General features: G+C 29.5%; 1 protein-coding gene across 1 annotated transcript in view; it reads right to left on the bottom strand.

Annotated features, from left to right (window-relative positions):
- Positions 1 to 24,595, bottom strand: part of LOC111639926 (phosphatidylinositol 4,5-bisphosphate 3-kinase catalytic subunit alpha isoform-like) — a 28,173-nt gene extending 3,578 nt beyond the window's left edge. The window contains exons 1-17 of the mRNA XM_023385884.1: positions 24,445 to 24,595; positions 10,718 to 10,962; positions 9,218 to 9,430; positions 8,937 to 9,146; positions 8,620 to 8,867; positions 3,445 to 3,672; positions 3,184 to 3,372; positions 2,838 to 3,107; positions 2,568 to 2,756; positions 2,330 to 2,494; positions 2,155 to 2,258; positions 1,892 to 2,060; positions 1,713 to 1,819; positions 787 to 908; positions 633 to 711; positions 397 to 567; positions 214 to 331 (exon numbers count right to left, since the gene is read on the bottom strand). Of these exons, the coding sequence (XP_023241652.1) occupies positions 214 to 331; positions 397 to 567; positions 633 to 711; positions 787 to 908; positions 1,713 to 1,819; positions 1,892 to 2,060; positions 2,155 to 2,258; positions 2,330 to 2,494; positions 2,568 to 2,756; positions 2,838 to 3,107; positions 3,184 to 3,372; positions 3,445 to 3,672; positions 8,620 to 8,867; positions 8,937 to 9,146; positions 9,218 to 9,430; positions 10,718 to 10,850 (2,715 nt within the window). The 5' untranslated portion in view covers positions 10,851 to 10,962; positions 24,445 to 24,595. The remainder of the gene's footprint in view (positions 1 to 213; positions 332 to 396; positions 568 to 632; positions 712 to 786; positions 909 to 1,712; positions 1,820 to 1,891; positions 2,061 to 2,154; positions 2,259 to 2,329; positions 2,495 to 2,567; positions 2,757 to 2,837; positions 3,108 to 3,183; positions 3,373 to 3,444; positions 3,673 to 8,619; positions 8,868 to 8,936; positions 9,147 to 9,217; positions 9,431 to 10,717; positions 10,963 to 24,444) is intronic.
- Between the last annotated feature and the right edge of the window lie 107 nt (positions 24,596 to 24,702).

Raw genomic sequence — 24,702 nt, 5'->3', positions numbered from 1 at the left:
AAGCCTAATTCACAATGGGCATGGTAAAAAGAAACACTATTCAATATATTTCTTATTTTTGTCTAGCTAGTTAATTTTATTGAAATTTTTATTGCAATGTAAGGTTTATACTTAATATCAAATATTTGAAAAACCAATTGATGTACTATACAATACAAGAAAATAAAACTTCAAATAAAAACACTGAATACAAATTACAATCACTAAACTTACTTGGCCTTCTTCGTTGACCATTATGTTATCTGGATTCCTATCTCCAATTCCTAAAATGAAAGTTGCCACACAATATCCTGCACACGAAAGTGTAAAAGTTTCAATGGCTTGTTCGTACCTAAGAAAAATAAACTCGTTTTCAGTACGAAACATTCTTCCAGAGTAAATCCAAATAAAACTTACCTGTTTCCTTTATTCTTTTCTTTCACCCATTTATGTAGCTGGGTGGAATCTACTTGAAATGCTGCCATTCGACCTCCTTTTCTCTGTATGTTCATCACTGTCTTTGCATTTCGTACCACTTCGATCATTCCCACATGCTTGCCAGTCGCCAAGCAAGCATAAGGCATCATTCTAGAAAAACTATCTTATGTAGAAAGAGTTTTGTACACACACACACTATATATATAAATGTTTACCTTAAATCCAAGCCTTCATTCTGCCAAATACTATCCATAATCTGAATCACTTGCAACGTTAACATATCCTGCCTCAAATCTAAAAATATAGATTTTAAAAATAAACTTAAAAATATAAATGTTCGCATAGAATAGACCAACGTGTAACCCTTACCGTCGCCATTTTTAAAAATGATGGCATTAAATTTAAAAAGGCATTCGGCCATCGGATCGGGATTGTGCCACACCAACCACAAAGGACGCTTAGCAGAATCTAATATTTTACAATCTTCAACTCTGAAAATAATTTGTATAATTTAAAAATGTATTCATGACTTCATTTGAAATACAGAATTATCATTTATTTCTTTTTTTTTTTTTTTGTCAATAAGATACATATAATATGATAAGATACATAATAATCATATTTTGTTATGCTTCTTCTAATGAGCAAATAATTTAATGTGTTTGTAAACAATCTTTTATTTACTTACTTACAAATTAAATAATGATGAACTGCTGTTAATGCAAGTAAAACAGTATTTACTTAGCTGATAAATGCAATATTTGAATAAATCAAAAGAATAAATGTCAAATATATAGTTTATTTAAGTGTTTGAAGTAAGTACACTCAAACTATCAAATTTAGTTGAAATTTTTAATCAACTGAACATATTATTTTTCTAGAAATCAAGATTAAAATGTGTAAGTAGTTTCAAGTCTTATCTACAGAATTCATTTTCATAAATTAGAGATAAAAAGAAACTTGATAATATTTAAAGACTCAGTTTGTTAATTTAATAAAAATATTTGTAATAAACTTTAAACGTGTCCTCATTAAATGGGTGAAGACTTTAGCAGCAAGTTGAATCTATCTATAAGATTAAGCTTAAATATTTTTACACATCATAAAATCAATCCTTATTAAATTAAAATCAATCATTATTTTTCCAAACACACTCTAAAATTTATTATTTTAGAGTGTGTTTGGAAAAATAAATTGATAGAAAAATCTTGTTCAATGTTCTGTAAGATATTTTTCAACAATAATCAATTAAGAGTAATGATTTATATTAATATTTAATATGTAAAAATACATACATTAACTTTCCTAAGACATGACTACTATTTAATGGAGAAGGAAAATTCTGTAAGGCTTCTAAATAGTCAGCTTGTCTTACTTGTTCGTAAAGAAATTTTAAACGTTCCTGTAAGAAAAAAATAGTAGTTTGGATTCTCCTGACTGTTCAAAAAATTTTATAAAAATAAATTTAAAAAACCTTTTGAGTTTCATCTTTCCTCTCTTTTAAAATATCAGTTAATTTTGTGAGTTTCTCTAGTGCTTCGACTTGACGAACTACAGATTTTAAATGTGGACCGATGCCGCGGCAATAGGCTTCTAACAGAAGTCCGAACCGTGTTGTAACTGCAGCATCGTGCATTTCTGACCTATTTTGTTATTAACAAATAAAATTTTTTCAAATAATTGCAATGTAATTGTAATAACTTATACAAATATTGCTATACTGTTCGAATGACTTACTTAAGATGCCAAAAGAAAAAATGACCAATCTTTTTATTTAATAAAGCTCTCTTGATAAGAAATTTTGCAAGGCTATTGTCTATATATGATTCATATTTTAATACCTAAAATATAATTCATATTTTAAAAGTTTTGATAAAAAAATTTTTTCAGAAAATTTGACTTTCTAAGGTACCTGAACTAATTGCAAGAGGTACTGTGATAAAAGATCATCGCTTAGCGAAGAGTCCAACCACTTGACTGCAAATTTTCTTACTTCTAAGTCTGCATATTTACAATCTAATAACTCTAAAGATGCTTCTGGAGATACTTGAGGCCATTCTTTCAATAACATGTAAAGCTTTTATAAAAGAAAACCAAGTATATTAAATCTTTTGTCAGTAAAAATAATATATAAAATATTAAATTCTTACCTGCGCAACTTCATCTCTTCCACTCCACTTCACAGCATCTAATAATTTTGGCAGTGAATCGGGAATGGAAAGACAATCTGCTCTCATCTGCCAAATTAATTCCTTCTCTTGTTCAGAAATTTCTGAGAGGGGATCCCGAAGAATTAATTCTTTCAACTGATCTAACTCAGATTTAATCACCACTTTTTGCTACAAATAAAAATAACATTCAAAATAAAATTTTTTTTAATAAAGATAACAGTTCACATTTTCAAATTTTGATTAACTTACTTCGTTATTTTTCGACATTTTTTTAATATAACTTGCATATTCCTCGATTTCTTCAATGGATGGGAATACAACCGTGTTACTAAACCTATCAAATTCTATTTCTAAGCATGGTGAATCTTTATTTGGATTAGATCCAGTCGTTCCGAGTGGATTGAGACGTTCGTCCATTCCTTTGGGCATGGGCCAAAGATACATGCTTACGCGTTCGCTCAATAATCGATTTTTAAAATCAAATAAGTTAATATTTCCCCAAGCAAGAGCACAGTGTTCCTATAACAACAATTAAGCAATTTCTTATAATTATGTGAAAATTTAAATTTGATACCTATTTAAAAAAACTACTTACATCTCTTCGTTTCCTACGCGACACAGAACATATGGAGAGACACAAACGAGCACTACGTGGAATGTCAGGAATATAAACGTCGTACTCCAACCACTCATCCCATTTTGGATTTGAAAAAGAGACTTGTTGCGTATCTCTCGTTGGACAGAGAGGTTCAGTACCATGAAATATACCAGTTCTCACATATATCTGAAAGAAATTTATTAATTTTATAATAAATATGAAGACAAATTTGAGCACGTAAAATGTTTAAATCATTACTTTATCTACATCTCGAACATTAACGTAAGTCGCCCACAGTATTCGAACTCGCAGCATGGCATCGACTCGCCACAGCGACATCGTCTGATGATTGTTCAGGACGGGAGGTGCTCGTCGCAAAAAAGAAGGCATTTGAAACGTGGAATGAGGTAGAGTTTTGTACACGCCTTCTTTAGACATCAGCATTAACTGTGGAATCTCTCCTTTAGCAATACAATTTCTTATGTACTTCATAAAATAAAAAAAAACCATAAGAATATATTAGTCTTAATTATGAACTTTATAAAAATATAATCTTAAAAAAATTGCATTAGAAAACTTTTCAACATCTTTATTTCAATTTGTACATAACAATACATGAAAAATTGTTATTTAAAAATATTAAGAACAAATGAAAAGAATAATTTAACACATTGATTAAACTGGACAATTAATATAATTATTCTAGTTCAATATTTCTAATCTTGATTTTAATTTTGGATTCTTTTCCTTACATTCTGGAAAACTTTATCTAGAAATATGGTCTGCAACTGATAAACCCATTGTTTCAGAAACATATTTTCAGTTCTTATTACTTTCTCTCGTTATGTATACAAGGGAAAGTATGGGAATTGTGTAAAATTGACCCTTTAAGTTTTTTGCAAATCTCTACATTTTGAGACCATCTAAACCCAAAGTAGTAAAAAAAAGGGAAAAAATTTCACATGTGCATGCATTGGTATCTATTTTATTTAATATCTCAGGATGGGGTAATGGTTAAGAAGTAAAATTTGGACAAGATCTTGTGTATAAGGGGAATTGATGCTATTAAATTTTGGTAGTTAAATAAAGGTCAAGATGTGGGAAGATAGAGGAATCATTTCTCTTATCTTGAGAGGGGTTGGACTTAATGTTATTAGTTATTAACATTTAAATATTTTATGAAATTCATAACTATCCTCAAAATTAAGCTTTTTCCCATTCAATAATAATTAAAAATACAAAATTTTATCGTAAAAATTTTTATAACAGATGGCACAACACTATTCATTAATAGTATGATTAATAATGTAAAAGTTATTTTTAAAATGAAACCGCAATAGCCAATAGTTATGCAACTTGTTGCTAGATTTTTTTTATTTTTATTGAAATAAATGTCTACTTTTAAATTCATAACATAATGAAAAACTATAAAATTAACCACAATTAGTTACCAGTTTTATAATCCAACTCATTACTTAATTGGGTGAAATGATATTAATGAAACTTTGCTCTACACCAGAGTTAGTGAATGACCATCTTCTTAATGAGTCATTGTTAAGAGCATATACTATATTGCTCACTTTTAGCCTGTGTATAAGTTATTTTTTTTTATTATTTCTGTGCTTTCAAGTATTTTGTGTATTCTTTCAACATGTCTGAAAAAATCTCTTTTTTCAGACATGATAACATTATTGATATCAACATTAATCAATAACTTTAAAAAAACAAGTATGAAATTATAAGCAGTTATAAAGCTGTGAGCACTGTTAAAGATCTTTGAATCAAATATCCTCTAAGTTGTTCTACTGTTTGTACTATTTTGAAACAAAGAAAAATATTTAAAAGAAATTAAAAATGTGTAATCTTGGAAATTTTTTCAACAGAGGCACCATTGCCGCATCTAGTCGACCTATGGAAAAGAGTGGTCTTTCTTTGAAAAGAAAGAAATTAATGTTAATAAATATAATATTTATATTTTTATTGTTGTTTTTCAACATATTCCTATTTAAAATCCCATATGCAAGAACATAATTATGCATTATGTATTTATTTGTATGAAAAATTAGTTCCTGCTTTACAAGTAAATTCTAGGAACCAATTAACTCATAAAGATGGAAATTACTTGTATTAAAAGATCATTATTATATGAAAAAATATAAATTAGCAACATAATTAAAAAATTCCAATCTGAATAAAAAAAAGTGCGTTAGACTTAAAAAAGAAAAATAAAGTTTTTCATAGTAATATATAAGAGAGGTGCAAGAGGGTGACTTGCACCCCCAGCATAATTTGAAAAAATGTAGAAAAGAGTAGAATGATAAATTCTACTCTTTTCTACATTTTTCAGACATTACATTGCATAAGAATTATTTGAAATAATGTAAGAAAAGAAGGCAATGATCTTAGTTTTATTATACACTTAATACTATCTTATGACTGTTTAGGTGCATGGCCATTGTATATTGATTAACAAGATTTACACAATGTTAATAAGAGAGCCAGCCTTTTAAAATCAGTAGAAAATTATTTTATACCAGTTTAAAAGGTTGGTTGGCACTTACTGTTATATTAAATTCACTTCTTAAACATATGTAGAAGTTTATTTTTCTTGTTAAATACTTGGCAAAGAAAATTATATATTTGATATTTTTCTAAGTCAAATAATTCTTGTCAAAATAATTAATAGTCAAATATCATTGTAATATTTACAATGATATTAAATATATCATAATGTTTCTCATAAATAAGTAAAATGAAATTAACAATAATACAAGAACTTATCAAAATGTAAGTCTACAGTAGAGCATCGATTATCCGACTCAATTGGGGACTCAGGTTGGTCGGATAACCGAAAAGAATGAAAAAAATACATTATTAGTATAGTATATTAATATATCCCATGTAATTAGTATATTAGTATATCACTATTAACCAACTTTGTGTTGAATTTTCATCGATGTTAAGCCTAACAAATTTTTTAAAAAATAATAATCGTTGCTATTGTATCGTTAAATATTATTTTTAAATTGTTTTATTGCTCACGAAACAAACAACCACTCATAATTAGAAAATTAAGTCTCATTTAAATACTGGCCTCCCTTCAATGGTCGAGCTGGTGTTGTCAGCTAAAACATGCAAAAATTTAACAAAAATAATATTAAAGTAGCCAATACATAGCCAAATATTGTAGAGCCACATCACTAGCGGGCATTTGAAATTTGCCAACTAGAACGGTCGTTTAACCGATGTGACAGTTAATCGGGGGTCGGATAACTGATGCTCTACTGTATTTTCATACCATTACTTTATCAAATTTTATCACAAATAGTATAAAACATATCAAATACATAATCAATGAGTTCAAAACTGTGTGACTTGCCAACTTTTAAATTATTTGATGTAATGTAGAATCAGAAATTACAATACAGTAGAGCATCGTTTATCCGAAATGTCAGTTATCCAAAAGAATTCCAGTTGGCAAATTTAAATTTTCGCTAGTGCTGTGGCGCTGCAATCTTTGGCTATATTTTGGGCTACTCCAATATTTTTTTTGTTAATGTGTGTGTTTTAGCTGGCAGCACTGGCACTTTTGTGTGGTGTTTTTCTGAAGACTGTGTCTCTTAGGACAGCTTGCTTAATAACAGTTTCCTATATCCTATAAAGTTAGTGTCATAAATTAAGATAATATTCCTGATAATATAGCTTTAATTGTGATGCCAACAAAAGAAATTTGGTACTTAAATTCATCATTCTCTAATCATAATGAAGGCAGGGAATTATAAAACAAGTGATTGAAAGAAATAACTACAGTAGAGCGTCGTTTATCCAACTCATGCTGTCATGCCTGCATTGTGCATGCTGAATCAAACGTTTTTGATACTAGATCATCTTCTAAAGTAAATATTTTTTGTTTTTATATTTTTCAATAATATAATTTTAATGTTTATATTTATTTTGTTTGTAAAAAATAAAGAAATAATTTTTAATGATACAATATCCACGATTATTATTTTAAAAAGTTTATGTTAGGCTTAACATCAATGAAAATTCAATGGGAAGCGACATGCAACAGAAAAAAATTTCAATATGGGACAGGTTAATATAATTTTTCGTACATAATCAGTTATCCGAACAACTCCAGTCCCCAATTGATTTGGATAAACGACACTCTACTGTAGTTATTTCTTTCAATCACTTGTTTTGTAATTCCCTGCCTTCATTATGATTACAGAATGATGAATTTAAGTACCAAATTTCTTTTGTTGGCATCACAATTAAAGCTATATTATCAGGAATATTATCTTAATTTATGACACTAACTTTATAGGATATAGGAAACTGTTATTAAGTAAGCTGTCCTAAGAATCAGTTATGTTGTCAAAGTGGAGAAGACTACTGTATATTTTAAATTACACTATTGAAGAAATATAAAACATAATTTTCTGTGCTTATTTAAGTAAGTACAGAGAACAATATCTATTAAAATTAACTAATAACATTGGATTTGCAGTTTTAATAAATTATATTTCTGCTTTAGAATTTTAATTTAGGTATCATATTTGATAGCAAATGAAGATAAAACCCAATAGCAAATTTTCAATTAAATAATCAAGTAATGAAGTACATGACTGAAGATATACATATGATTACTAATCTATTTTTGAAATAAAATTGAATTAGCCTTTTTATTTTTGCTACACTAATGTAAATTTGTTTTTTGTATTTTATACTAAGCAAAATATAACCTTGAATAAAATCAATTGGTATTCATAAGAAGAAAAATTAGTCTTCTAATTGTTAAATCATTTTCTCATGAATAAACACGTATAAGATTTTAATGGAGAAATTTTATGAAAAACAAGCTATGTATTTTTCAACATAACTTATTTATAGTATTATAATTTTTAGAGTATAGTCTACAGCTGGGTATAAGCCACAGAAGATCAAAGTAGGTCATTGTCATAAACTGAGTGACAAATAAGTAACACCAACTATTAATTGCTGATAAATACTCAATGTTTATTAAAAACAATAGTTACAATTATCATTGAAAAACATTACTTGCAACAAATGAAATTCATTGACAATCTTAAAGGTCATTAACACTGGGCCATTAAATTAACTTCATAAATTTCAATAATTACTGAGATCATTAATATCAAATATCAATAACAATATTAGCCGGTATTCATTTTTCTAGCTTTGACATTAGAAAATACTGTATCAATAATTATTTAATAACATCAAACACCACTGAAACACTAGTTCAGATGATGCTGCCAACTGCAAGGTAATTTGTAAATGATATGAAATTTCATACATTTAAGCTAAGCTAAACTTTTCCCTTTTCCAATATAAAAAAAAAAAAAATATGCTGTGACTTACACTCCAAAAATTATGGTATTTGAATGCATTACATAAATAATAACTTACCTTATATTGACAAATGGGAAATCTTTCTAATAAATATTGATCAATTCCACACACTTTTAATAAATAACTACACTGATGTTCCCTCGCACTCTGCTGCTGCTGTTCTTTGGTCATTTTTGAACATTTCAAATTTTTCAGAATAGTTTCTTGAGTAATGTTCTCTGGATATGCATCTTTTGGTACCTTCACAGTATATTTTTGTTTTTCTCCAGTAGGAGATAACACCCAAACACATACAATAATTAATCCTTAAAAAAAAATTACATTTAATATAATTTTTTAAGTTTTTAATAAAATTAAAGTAAACATTAAACAACCTTTATCAAACTTTTTCTCTACGTTTGAAGGAAGATTTATTGAGTTGTCTATTTCTGAAGGATATACATAAGATGCTTGTCCTTCTTCGCCCCTGCTATTTCTGATTTCTACAGCCTCTTTGCAGACGTTGAGAATGTTACGCCGAAATTCGATCATTTCAGAATCTTTCACTTCGTCAAATTCATGAACTGGCATACCAATTGCTAGACCTTTAAATATAATTATAAAATAAATAAATGCTTTTCATTCAAAGAATTTTTCTAATGATTTATGTGCACACCTATTTCAGAATTGAGCATTTTTTCCTCCTTATTTCCTTTCGGTTCGGCCAATTTAAGTACCGGCCGAAAGAGTCGAAGATCACATAGTCGCCTGGACTCGTCGTAATACTCATCCCATTCGGCATCTTGGGTAATTGATAGAAAAATATACGACATCGGTTCATTGAGGCGATGATAGAGAGGATAGCGTTTTGCCTCATGCCACAGATCATCTGAAGTTTGTATAATAGTATATCAGAAAAATTCAAAAATAGAATGAAAATATTTAGTTTTCTATACTTTTATATCAATATCAAGAAAAAAAATTTGCATAAAAATACAGAACTGATGCATAGAATTTTAAAATTTTATTTCTGAGAATACTTTGATTTTCCTACATCGTAATGACATACAAATAATCATTATGACATTATGATATGAGAGAGATGAAATGATTTCAGGCAGCAAACAGGTTTAAAATAAAGTTATAAACTTTTAAATGTAGAGAATATGTACAGTAGAGTCTCAAGAGTTTGAGGTTCTGTATAGTTTGAGACACTACCACCTTAAGCCAAAGTACACATACTCAACCAGAATGTATAAAAATTACATATTTGGGTTAGTCAAATAAAGTGCATGATGAGACACCATATGCTGAAAGGTTAACATCGGATTTCAATTTATCACATTGCTAAATGATATGGTTGCAAGATACTACTAGAAAGTCACCACTTGCTCCATATTGTACATATCATCATGTATTTTATGTGCAATATATTATTATCATTAAGTTTTCTGTAATTAAAGGTTTATCATTTGATTCTAAATGCTAGATTAATTAAATCAACTAATTGTTAATGATGATAATGAATAATTCTTGTAATATACATCACAGATTAATAACAGATTTTAATTTTAATTATCTAATAAAATGTTTGAATACGTTAGGAGTTTGCAATGTTGCAACATTGGAAGGTCGAGTTACTGATGTTTGAAACTTGACTTTCAAAATATCTGTACACCATATGTACTAATTTTTAATTTATTCATACCATTGAGTTATATATAGAGGAATCGCTTATCATAAGATTTTGTAACTTTTTTTTTTTAATATAGTAATCTGGCAATAGTGTTTGTTAGGTTATTATTCAGTTTTCCAAGGAAAAGATTTGAATCTGATTTAAAGCATGGATATTTGTATTATAAGTTTTTAATAAGGACTGTAGTTTAGAAAGTATTTACAGCCACAGAAATAAGTGGCAATAAAGGTAATTAAATTGAAAATAAATAAATTTTATCGCCAATCTCTTTTATACATTTCTTTAATCAAATATTTAAATATGTTTTCAATATCAAATTTCAATTTTATTTATAAGATTTCCTTAAATTTAGTAAGAGTTAAATAGAAGAGAAAATATTTGCCATGAAAATTAAGCAAGAACTTCAGACAGTTTGGAAACAAAAATTTTTAAATATGAACTTTTAAGTTAATAATAAACAATACAATAAATCAATCTTACTTTTAATCGATTCCAAAGTTGCATCTCTCACGCAAGACAGTGGAATAATAACACCAGTTGGCAAGAGACAGTCAACAATAATGGTCGCGGGCATCAAATGATGCCCCCACAATTCACCTGAAGATGGCGGCATCTTGCTTAATTAGATAATCCCTAATTGTTCTAAGAAATAGTCTTTGTTATATTTTCACATTTATTTCAATCAATTTCATCCTTGATTCTTTTTGTTGAAAGATATTCCATAACTAGAAGTAAAAAAAATGTATAACAATTAATATAATGTTATATAGTATACAATATTTTAATTTTCTAAATATTTATTTCCAAATATAATGCTTACTCTATCAAAATGCATATAAAAATTATCACTAGGTCTAAAACTAAGCAAAATTATACTAAAAACAATTGTTTAAGAACTATTTTTGTTTTGAGTTCTATTGTAGTATAGTACTCAAAACAAAAATAGTTCTTAAACAAGTTCATTAATCCAGCCTTCAGCAAATCAAAATTATTTGAATGCTTTGTTGTAAGTGTTGAATTTATTAAATAATGCATTCATTAAATTAATATTTCTGCAAGTTTTTCAGTCAATTTTACATAGCAAGTTTTGCACTATCATCTTTAGACTGATTAAAGAATGTGCATAAACAAATTGGAAGTATACAGCAGTCTGTGATGGTACAAAATGTATAGCAACATTTACAATGTTAAAAATCACACATAACTTTGAGAATATATAAAAATATCTGGTAATCTGGCTTTTTCAATAATGAGAGACTCTGGTCCTATAGATGCCAGATTAACAAACTCATACTATATTTCTGACTTGATGATGAAACAAATCATAAATCACCAGTCAGATTCTTACTTGTGAGTGGCTACATATTCTTTTCTTATATTGTATGCCATTTGTTTCAAGAAGCTTGTCTACTACAGATTAAACAGTTTTTTGAGCTAGCTAACTTCTCATCTTTGGATCCAAAGCCAAAACTTCGAATTAATTCAAAACTGCCATGACTGTTTAAGTGACTAATTGTTTATACTAAAAACAATTGATATGAACAATTTTGAGTCCCTTGAAGATGATTTGAGGTTGATCTAAATCTTAATGTGGGAGTTGCTATTTGCTAATACAGTATTTGCAAATTCCAGAAAATACTAAAATTATAATTTTTAAAGACAAAAACCCACTAATAGTATTTTAGAGATCAATTTTATACTGTATAAATATTAATTATNCAGGTTGGTCGGATAACCGAAAAGAATGAAAAAAATACATTATTAGTATAGTATATTAATATATCCCATGTAATTAGTATATTAGTATATCACTATTAACCAACTTTGTGTTGAATTTTCATCGATGTTAAGCCTAACAAATTTTTTAAAAAATAATAATCGTTGCTATTGTATCGTTAAATATTATTTTTAAATTGTTTTATTGCTCACGAAACAAACAACCACTCATAATTAGAAAATTAAGTCTCATTTAAATACTGGCCTCCCTTCAATGGTCGAGCTGGTGTTGTCAGCTAAAACATGCAAAAATTTAACAAAAATAATATTAAAGTAGCCAATACATAGCCAAATATTGTAGAGCCACATCACTAGCGGGCATTTGAAATTTGCCAACTAGAACGGTCGTTTAACCGATGTGACAGTTAATCGGGGGTCGGATAACTGATGCTCTACTGTATTTTCATACCATTACTTTATCAAATTTTATCACAAATAGTATAAAACATATCAAATACATAATCAATGAGTTCAAAACTGTGTGACTTGCCAACTTTTAAATTATTTGATGTAATGTAGAATCAGAAATTACAATACAGTAGAGCATCGTTTATCCGAAATGTCAGTTATCCAAAAGAATTCCAGTTGGCAAATTTAAATTTTCGCTAGTGCTGTGGCGCTGCAATCTTTGGCTATATTTTGGGCTACTCCAATATTTTTTTTGTTAATGTGTGTGTTTTAGCTGGCAGCACTGNAGTCACTGTCTTGTGTTAAATTTAACCATTAGAAAATTCTGTAAAAAACATCAATCCAAAGCAGGACTTGAATCTGCATCCCCTGCTTAATGTGCAGATGAGTTATCAGAGTGGACTCAACAATAGTGATTCACTAAAATGAGTGGAAATGTCAAAAAATTATATCTAATGTAATAGTAGGGTTTTTCTGCACAAAAGCTCAAATACTATATTATGCAGGATTTGCCACAATTCTTTAACTGTGTTAGAGTGAAACTGTGTTATAGAAGTTCTGTATTAAAAGCTTAGTATTAAAAGCTTAGTATGGAGCCTAGGGATAGAGCAAGCTCCTTTTGTCTTTTTTGAACAAATAAAATATGTAGAATATTCTTTATTAATAAATAGCAGTCTTAAATATAGGGACAGAAACCATTGGACCATAGGGAAATTCACAGTTATCCCCTTTCAATAAACCTATTAAATTACAAATTTTGAAGTTTTTTTAATATCCAACTTATATAATATCATTTATAAGTCTGTTTTAAAATGCAACTCTCCTACAAGCAAACAATAATAATATACAAGTGTGTTTACATTTTTCTAAACTTCCAGAAATATGAATAATTTGTAATTCTTTAAAATTACTATTATTGAAGTTTATAAATAATAAAACCAATTTTATAAGGTGGAGAGTAAATACTGGAAATTGCAAATAGAATCTTAAATGGATTTTCTTTTTTTAAAAATGCAATTAATGTAAGTTGCATTCATTATATTTTCACTTTTTCAAACAACATGAACTTATTCTTATATCCGCATTAACAACTTGTAAGACATCATTTAATGCCAATGTAAACAAAGTTGCCCCATTTACATCTGCAATTTTAAATTTATATGGATGCCTTTACAGTTCATTGAAATTGCCAACTATCACATGACCCTGTATCATATTAAATAATTTTTTTCAATGTCATTCTAAGCATGAAATATTTTTATAATTCTCATTTAAATCATACAATTTAATTTTGTAAGACATTGAAATTTATAAGAAACATCTTTTAATTAAACATGCAGTTTCATCACTTCTCATTCAAAAAAATTCTAAATTTATATTATTACTTCTAAATTGTAGCTTTCAAACTATTTTTAAATTAATTTAATTCTTTCATCCACTTAACCAAATACAAACAGTTTTATCAATATAATTAATGAAGTAGTGATAAGATAAATTTTATAAAAAAAATGCTATTAGTAAATTAGATCATTTCACAAAATAATCAATTAATTACACAATTTATTATAAATGTAATTTATTTTTTTAAAACTTAAAATATGTCTAAATTTACTTATAACTGTAATTTTAACAAACAATTTATAAGCACTTAAAAATAATTACTTTGATTTACTGACTTAATGAAAAAAAAATAAAATAAAATAAAAAAAAATATACATATTGTCATTGTTGCAAATGGCAACAAACAATATTTAAATGAACAAAATCAACAAAGTTTATTGAAGTTTAGTTAAAGAAACAAATTAAAATATATTTAGGATTAAAATATGAAGAAAACGTACTGTATTTTCATGTGTATAACTCTTGAGTTGTGTGTATTTAAAAGATAAGTTGAATAGGGGTGAAGGTTATATGCCAATTGTAAATTGAAATTATGAATTCCCAACTGTGGAGCAATGGCTGCTTCACAGTTGGGAATTCATAATCTCAGAAGCAAGGCATACAGTAGCATGAATTATGCAAAGGTTTTATTTTTGTTTGGTACAATTTTATGCAGGTTATACCATTATGGGTTAGTTATATGCAGCTATAGATATACACACAAACACATGGTGATTGTTTTTATAATAATGTTGATTCTCTAAAAGCACATTGAACAGAATATTTTTACAAGCACTTTCATCTGAACACAGTTTTTGAAAGATCAGCATGGCCTTCTCCCAGTTAAGATCTAACTGACAAAAATCTGCTTTGGAGCAATATAAATGCACACATACACCTATTTCTTATTTGTTTAGCTATTACTTATTTATCACTATGTTTTGACAGATAATCTTCACTGCTTGTGTATCATAAAACACTCCTATATATTACATCCTATATATATATATAGTAGTATTTTATAATACAAAAATAGTGAAGGTAAAATGCCAAGACAAAGTGATAACAAACAATATAAACATTGAAATATAATAACACAAATATGAATTTCAAAAATGTTACATTAAATAAAATTAAATTATTGCTTGATTTTTGATAATCTATTATAATTAAACAAATACTGCCCATAAATTAAATCATCACATTAAGAACTAAACTCTTTCAATAATGTTTGTCAGACTGAAGAATCAAGTTTTAGAGTAAAAGCACTGAAAATAAGCAAGACATAATTTTGATTTCAAATGATGTGTTCATGTAGAAAATTTTGATTTAAACTAATAATTTCAACTGGCCATCATCTTCATCTTGAAAGTACTGAATAGAAATCATGCATCAACAGCTTGTCCATTAGGCACCTAGATGGCTATTTTTGGGGATAGGAAGAATGTAATGTTGAAAGATGCTATGGTCACCTTCTTTAAACATCATATTAATTTAGGTTATTTTAGGTTAAAACTGAGGAACAACAGATTTATATAGTGCTTATAACAGCAAACAACACATCTTTGAAATTAGAAAATTGATATAGTTAATTGAAACAACCTTATACCAATCAGATATGAATGAACTTACATTGCATTAACATTTACTATCAAATATTATAAACCTTATATTTATGAGTATCTTTTACATTTACAGTACATAAATATTAGTATTTTTTCTTTCTACTATTATTTTCAAAAAATAAAATAGAATATAAGAGTAAATTGAAATATTTTATTATACTATTATTGAATGAAATTTATAAGATATCTTGAAATAAATAACTAATCAGTCTAGACAATTGCCTCTGCTAATAAAATGACTTACAAAAAATACTACTACTTATAACAAATAAAAACCAAGAAAATACTAATTTTTAAGAACAGCAGTGAGAAAATATGCTAAAAAAAACAGTAAAACTTTATTTTCAAAATGTGACAGTTGATAAATTGAGTTTATCACATTTTCAAAAGTGTATTAAAACTTAAAAAGCTTTATATTATTTGAGAATTTAAATAAGTACAGACTTTTGCAGTTTAAATTCATAAAGCTGTTTCTGAGAAGCATATAAATTCTTAATATAAATATTAAGTCCAAATACTGAAATTGTTTACTGAACAAGTAAATACTCTGAAACATGTACTGTTTGTACCTAAACAACCAAACATATTGTTTTCATTTTGTTTCTCCTTTTAACAGTTGCAATGCACAACAGAACCATAAACTAAAAAGAGAAAGAAGCAGTATTTTGATATTTATTTGTTTAGGAACATGCAGAGTATGTTATGGATGGATTCTTTTTATTAATTAACAATTTTGGTATTGGGCATAGCATAAATATTTTAATCAAATTCGAAGGTGGATGTCACACCAATCTTTCTACTTAAATAAGAAAAGAAACTATCACAAAAAAAACGTTAAATACGTATAACTAATGTTTTATTCACTGTTAGCGCTTTCAATGTATTATAAGGCATCGTCCTCGAGCAGTTACAAATTCAAATAAACCTTTCAAACAAGCTTTTTCAAATTAGAAGCTAACAGCATTAACCCTTTAGAATGAAACTACATTTAGAATAAACAAACATAAAGAATTTAAATTAAAGTGCACATGGTAACTACACACATGTGCCATAATGTGTAGATTAGGCGCTGAGAGTGGAGCTAAAAATGATGTTTTAGTCTTTTATATAAGCTGACCCACATTACAGGCAACTCAAGTGTGGGAGGGTTGCATGAATTTAATAATGTGAGTAGGTCTTCCCAAGCATACACCAGGCTCCTTTGATCACAATATCTGAGCATCAGAGTGTGTTGGTGTTGTAACACTATCTTTGACAACTCAGTGTCACACCTGCCTACCATGATGGAATGTTGGTATTCAGAAATGCAACAAGATAACATTCTAGTTATTGCCCTTACTTAATGGGTGGGTATGCCAGATGTTGTGTTTTCTAATGGGATAGAGTAGGGGTGGCCAACCTTTTGCATACAATGTGCCAATTTTCTGACAGACGAGTTCAGAAGCGCCATATAAATCGAACACTTTTTATACAGTCTTACGTTCAATGTTAGGGGTTGATAAATAGAGATAAGAATAAATCTGCTTCGCTTAGGGGAGAAAAGGGAATAACTTAATCATGCAGTTGAATTAATTTATTTATTACAGTTTATTGAAGCAACAATTTACAATAGTCAGCAATTATCGAGAGGGTACGAGAGGGTGATTGCTTGATGATGGTGCTATAGCTGCCAGAGTCTTGTTTGGTGAAGATTACTCTGCACCACAATTATTGGCACTGAGAACGAGATCAGCTTGGAATAACTTTAATCACAATAAATGTTTTCAACCATTTACATGCCTGTAAACTGATCGGAAATAGAGATCACAAGACTCACAATACATGCATACACTGTAATTTACTATGTGGAGAACACTCATTTTATCTGCAAAATAGACTGTAACGAATTGTGCAACAAATGAACTTGCCAAGACAGACTATAAAAAATTTATTTTTCTATATAATATTTTTAATCGCAAAACAGCCATATCTGGCAATTTTGCTCAGATCTAACTGAAGCGCCACTTGTAATTGTCCAATGCGCCAAGTTTTGGCCATCCCTGGGATAGAGTATACGCCCAACTTCTCTAGTATGAAAGTAGCATACTTGTCATTGCATAGAAGTCTTCTGAGACTTGGCCATGGGGTAACTGGTAATAGTAAGACTGAGACTCCACTACTGTAAAAACGGTGTAAAATCCCTCGCAGTAAAAGCTTTTAATCATGTGACCCTGATATTTTACACCTGCTCAGGCTTTTATGCTGTTTTTATGGTAGTGGAGTCTCGGCCTAACTTGTGTTGTCTGAAAATATGGCAAATCCAGGCAGTGATGCGGCCACATAATGGTAGCAATGGACGGTCTACTGTGCAGTTCTTTGAGATGTGTAAGGTGGTGGCGGGAAAGAGACCTTTCAACCTTGTTCAAGACATGTTTATATTTGGAATTGCTATATCCTGCCACAGTCACTGCTGAGTGAATGGCAGCAGCTCAATGTTGGTAGCAGTTTGCGTGGAGGGCAATAAAAAGGCCCTTCTAATTAAAGGAGCTATAAATGCATTAATGTACTGATGTTGTTAGTAAGCTGTGGCAGGAATTAAATGGGGTATGTTATCAAATTTATGGAACACAGAGAATATTAAACCTCCCTGGGACTTGGAAATGCTTAAGTCTAAAAATGCAATTTTTTCCCCATTTTTTTTTTTCCAAGTAAAGCCGATAGAAGAGTAAACATTTGCAAGGGAATTTTTCAGTACAAGGAAATTCTCCTCCATGTCTTGCCACAGCAAGAGAATGTCATCTACATATCTCAGATATATTAGTGGGTATGCTAACGTGAGGGAGGAAACTAAACTTTCACTCAACATGCCTTATGACTAATTCCGCTAGTATAGCAGACAGTGGTGAGTCCATTGCGACTTCTTGTTTTTGTAGGTATTGAAACAAAGGTAATTATGTTCGGTAATAGAGTAAGGCTTCCTGGATCTCTAATACTTGTTATCCAGAAAAAGCACTCCTTGATAAGTAGAGTGTTGGCAAACATAACTGCCTCAAATTGAGGTACAGAGGGATAGAGAGCAACAACATTCATTTTATAGAAATTGTACCTATTAGGAGACAATACGCCTAGTGCAGTAAATAGAGTTACTTTGGCTGTGATGGAGGAAGGTGTGATAAGGGAGAAGGGGTCCACTTAAGAGCTTGGCAAGCACCTTTTCAAGACAGTAAGTAGGGTGGGACCTTTTGTTAACCAGCAACCTCAATGGCCAGCCCTCTTTGAGTTTTGACCTCAAAGAGTTCTTATTTAAGCATAAATATTGAAAGTTCTATAACTTTGGAGAAAGAAGATGCATTGAGCAAATAGTCAATGACAAAAAAAGTCCACATTTACACAAAGAATACAGCTAAAATATGACCATTAAGGTAAAATATGACCATTAAGGTAAATAATTGAGGATTTCTTTGATTTTTTAAAAGACTGGTCTGTTGGCTTTAGAAAGACATTTAGTAACAGAAAAAAACTAACTGGTATTTTCAACACTGTATTAATGTCATCTTCAGGTATGGCAGATTGAACACAGATGAAAGATTTGAAAAGTTGACATATTCAAAAATAATTTGGAATAAAACACCATATTTAAACGACAGGCTTAACGTGCAATTTTTTTAAACTTTTCATTATGAACTCTTTTTGAATAAGTTAAAACTTTTAAATCTGTGATAAGATTCAAGCTTTGAATGAGGGGTTCCGCATCTCTATACAAGCAAAAAAGTCAAAGGAGCCATGCCTGCATATGACCTTTTCCAAGATATTTGCCTTCAAAGGTCAGTTTTTAATATGTATCAGTATACTGCCTATTCTCCACACTCTTCATTGTCAAGGCTTGCTACCGCTTGCCTTGACCAACACTCCACATGTAGTCGTGCACTTCAGTGCGAGCAATAGAAGCACCGAAGCACCCAGATGAAGGCAAGCCTCCCTAAAACTATATAACATCAAATACTACACAGTTAAGTGGGCTACTCAAAGCCAGCTTAGTCACATGAGCTAAATAGTAAAATGCAATAGTCTTAGTCGAGTGACGTGACTTGCAATCTCATGCAACCTGATTTCAAGGGGCTGTATCTTGCAAAGGGTTCCATAGGAGCAAAAAAGTCAAAGGAACAATACCACCTTTGAGGTATGGTTCCTTTGACTTTTTTGCTCCTATGGGTATGCTCTACAGCTCTGTTGAGATCCCAATCATCTCATTCAGAGAATTGTACCTGTATGTTGGAAGCCCGTCAATGTAACATACGTACAAAGTTTTAAAAAAAAATATAAAAGTTGAGTATTGTGCTATAATCAAATATTTCAAATAGAAGGATATGACTAACTGAAATTAAAGCAACATGAATAAGATGAATCTATTCCACCATTTTCATGGTAAAAATGGAAGCAATTCAATTTAAACATGGAAGAGAGTTTGGAAAACAATTCTTGCAGTGGACAACCATCAGCAGATATGAATGGAGAAAGCATTGACAAAATCCACTTACAATATTACTGTATTAAAGTAAACAACTGCACAGACTATGGAAAGCTCAACTGAAAAGATTATCATATCCTAGCTCAACAATTGAGTAAGTTATGTCAGTCTCCACAAGGTAATGGCCATATTTCTTGGAATCAAATACACTCAATGTCAAATTTCAAAAAGGTATTTATGAAGAATCAATCTGATTTTCTGGTGAGATTTGTAACTACTAATGATATACAGATCCATCACTATAAACCAGAAACAAAAGAACAATCAAAACAATAAAAACATGTTGACTCTTCATATCTAGCAAAAACAAAAGCAGTTTCATCAGACTGATATCTTGGAATTTCAAAAGTCTAATGACTTGAGTCATAGCATCATCTTTTGAGATTCCAATATGATCAATCAATTATCTATCAAAGGGCCAAACTAAAAATACAGAATAATATGCTAACCATCTACAAAACTGAAAAGAAAAAATTTGTAAGAAAAAAATCATGATTGGCCAATAAAAAATGCTTTATCAATACACAATGTACAGTATCAATTCACATAAATACAGTTACAATGACCAAACTTCACAATCTTCATTTTGAATTCTTGCCATATTCACCCAAGATATTCCATGAAAAGACCTCAACACTGGTCTGAACTAAACTAAATATCTTGAAAGAAAAGTCAGTAAAGAAATCGTTTCTTCCTGATCAAATATCTAAATTATATTACTGGTAAGCAGGAGAATAATATCATATACAGGTAACCCCCATATAACACGGGAGTTACGTTCCAAAAAATTGCCATGTTATGTGAATCCGTGTTATACGAAACAAAGAACTAGTGTGAAAAGGGGGGGTTAGGTTCCAAAAATTAAAAAACATGCTGTTAAATCCTTATTTAAATCGGATTTATTATTCATTTTTTTATAGGTAAAATACTTATTTATTATTTAAGTAAATATTTTACCAGAGGAATATTCATCCTATATGATGATCTCAGCATGAGCATTATCAACTGGTAACAGTTTTTGGGTGCGTTCATTAATAGCAGTTGCTCTGCAACAGGAGTGCACTGCTGTTTGTAGGCATTTAGGAACGACGGTGAAAGAAAGACGGTGGCATCCGCACTATCGATAGTATTGTGATGGAGGAATCTATAATTTTAAAATGAGCTTTTAGAGGCAAAAGAAGAGTACCAATTGTAAAATTTAACCATTAAATGGATTATTTGTTCAAAGAGCATTCAAAGTAGCCACGAAAACAATAAGAATGTTTGCACGGAGTTATGCAGAAGTATAAAAGAATGCACCCTTTATTACATTTCATGTTGTACGAGGGTTTTACCTAATTCCTGAACTATGCTAGAGTGAACCCGTGCTATAGAAGTGCCGTGTTATATGGGAGTTACCTGTACTAGAAAGAATATTAACATGTATTATAAATGATTTTAATGTTAAAAAACAGATGTAATACAAAACCTGACAGTGTCTTAATAATTAATGATTTAATGATATTGAAGTATAAGTAAAAAATTTAATTCTAAAATCATTTTTTGCTTAAAAATAAATTCAGAGAATTTTATTTAAAAAAACAGATAACAAAAACCAGACATCTTACAAGTATTTATAAATGCAATAAACAAACTATAATAAATAAATCAAAAGTATATATCAAAAAAGTTATAAAACTAAAATTAAAGTTTTCTATTGTTTTTTTCTAAATACACAGCTTTATTATCTGTTTTCTTTTTGATTAAATAATACACTTATTATTTGATTCTGTGGTGTAATTTGATAGTTTATGTAAACAAACATTAATCTTCAATGTGATATCAAATAACCTTGTACAAACAGATAATGAACAGTTGTAATCATTTTCACTTATTTTAATTCAAAAAATAATTTCCTCATTAAAATTCAAAAATGCATATATATATATATATATAAATTTTGTAGCTAGCATTAATTTTGTCATCAGCTTTTTTTTTTATCAAATTATAATTATTGAACTTAAAATCATTAAACTAAAATTCCTTAAATACAGTGGTGCCTCGTATAAAATTCCTTCCTTAAATACAGTGGTGCCTCGTGTACTTAATCCGTTCCAGGTGAACGTCCGTTAAGTGAAAAGTCCGTTATACGAAACGCATTTTCCCATAGAAATACATATTAAAACATATAATTCGTTCCGCAGCACAAAATAACCATACTGTACCATAAAAAAATGAAAATGGAGCAGTCACCAATTATGCCAGGTAGTCAGATGTTGTGAGGAGGAGGTGTAGGATCACTTTATTCACACATTCATACAGATACAGACTTTTTACACATTGTAGCAGGTCTCTTTTTATTGTTTTTTTAATCGGAGTCAGATTCAGGAGAGGCTACCGGAGCTTGCAGGGTCAACTCCTCTTGTTCCATCCTTTGTTTTTTGGCAGCTGGCTTCTTGAAAAACATGTCCAAGGTGGTCTGTTTCTCTCTCTTCTTCAACACCTGTCGGAAATGACGGGCAAGGGTGTCATTGTAGAGATCATTGATCCTGTTGGCCTCAGCTCTGTTTGGATAATGAGTGTTGGTAAACTCCTGAACCTCTCCCCATTTGACAAGGAAGTTTTTGTCAACTTTCACTCCTTCTGATGATTTCTTGCTTTGTTTCAATTGAAATCACCTTTCTGTTTTTTTAGAAGCCATGATTTGCACAACACTTGAATAAATGTAAATACCCTGCACTGAGGTGATGTACGTAATAAACAAGGGAGCAAGCCGAATCCCAACAGGAGCTCTGTACTTCAGATATACTAATAATATATTCTAATAATATTAATATATTATAAAAATAGCAGATTGTCATTGGCAATGGCAAAAGAGTGGAAACATCATTCGCACTTGTTCGCAGAAAGTCCATTATTTGCCTAACGTAACTGCCGAATAGAAAGTCTGTTGTTCGCAGCCAGTCTGTTGCTCAAGTCACGTAACGGCCAAATAGAAAGTCCGTTGTTCACAGCCAGTCCATTGCTCAAGTCACGTAACGGCCAAATAGAAAGTCCGTTGTTCGCAACGTCCGTCATTCGAGGCATACGTTATATGAGGCACCACTGTATTTGAGGAAAATATTCAGGGAAACTTTCAATAGAAAATGTGTGAAAAAATAAAAGCAATGCCAAATTATCTTATTATTATTTTAACATTTAAATTACAATTAGAATAAGTGCATTAAAATCTAAAAGTAAAATATAATCATAATTGTAAAAAAATTTATTATTATTATTACTGTATCCCTCATGTTATAATTTAATTAAATAATTACATAATTTTTCTCTCCATTTTTAGCTGCACCACATGTGCACTATTTAATCATACCCATCATAAGTTTGGCCAGACCCACAACTGGATGTGTCACTCATTAATGGAATGGTCAAACAATGAAAAACAAAGTCTGACAAATCCAAGACAGACCATGCCTAAAACTACCTGGGTTCACTCACCTAGATATTAATCTTGGCCATCCTGCCATCAATAACATAAATCAAATTATTACTTCTACCGGCTAGATTGGTGGGATCCCAAACTACAATCCTTGGACCAAATCCAGTTTGCAACACATCAATCAAGCCCACAAACACATTTTGTACATCACTTATAAATGATAGAAAATAGGCTTATTTTGTACATATGAAATATACAAAATACTTGCAACCTGCCCACCTACAACTTACGTACAACTTGGCCCACCAACGAAAAGTTAAGACCTGATTTGTAGCTGTTATCCTACCGACACGACAGCTACAATTCAAATATAACTCAGTTTTTCGTATAAATTATGATCAATGTAGGTCAGGATATCATCCTCTATTTATCATACATGTAGACTGACCACAATACAAACTGTTAACCAAAAACAGTTACATAAATCCTAACATTCTGGTACATCACGGTAACCATTTACTTCAATATGGTTGATTTAATAACATAAAAACCTGTAACAGCATAACATAATTTACAATATTAACTTGTTAACTTTACATATTTCTATATTATAATTTAAAAATATATATTAAAAACAAACATTGTTAAATACATTGAATTTTATTGAAATATTTACCTTAAATAACAGTTTATATATAAATAATTATAAAAAAATAAGTGATTTAGATAATAAACTTATTCATTTTAACCAATTAAAAATATTCTATGAAAGGATTTAAAGGGAAATCACAACCAACATTACTCATAATTTCAAAATAAACAAGATGAATAATAAGAAATTTTGATGAAATCATGCATTAAGGGCTTCATTTATCATATTTTAAGGTTTAAATACATAAAAATTAGCATATAATTCAAAAATAGTAATCAATTCAAGTATATATTGAAACTTACGAGTAGAAGTTACTTTTAGTCAACTATGTGTATACTTATATATACATGAACTACCTAAAAGTAACTTTCACCAGTTCAATATAGAAATGTAATAGACATATTATTGTTCACAATAAGAAAAATAAAAATAGTTGTTGCTTACCTTCTTTTTCATACTTTCTCGGTTTTGTTTGGGTTACAAACACATCTTAAAGTATAGATTTTACATCATATTGCAAATTTTTCTTACAATAAAAACTAAAGAAAATTTCAATACTTGTTTACAATCACCATGACAGCCTAATTGACACAAACACGCATGCACCAATAAGGTCAATGATCGAAATTTTAATAAATTAATTTAACTTTCGTACATTTAAATTATTTTAATTTATTATTATCTCTTATTTATTAAAAGATA

Source organism: Centruroides sculpturatus, unplaced genomic scaffold (genome assembly GCF_000671375.1).
Source record: "Centruroides sculpturatus isolate CEXI.00-Female unplaced genomic scaffold, Cexi_2.0 scaffold1304, whole genome shotgun sequence".
NCBI classification, from domain to species: Eukaryota; Metazoa; Arthropoda; class Arachnida; order Scorpiones; family Buthidae; genus Centruroides; species Centruroides sculpturatus.
The sequence above is the reverse complement of the archived record's forward strand: the minus strand, read 5'-3'. Positions and strand labels throughout refer to the sequence as shown.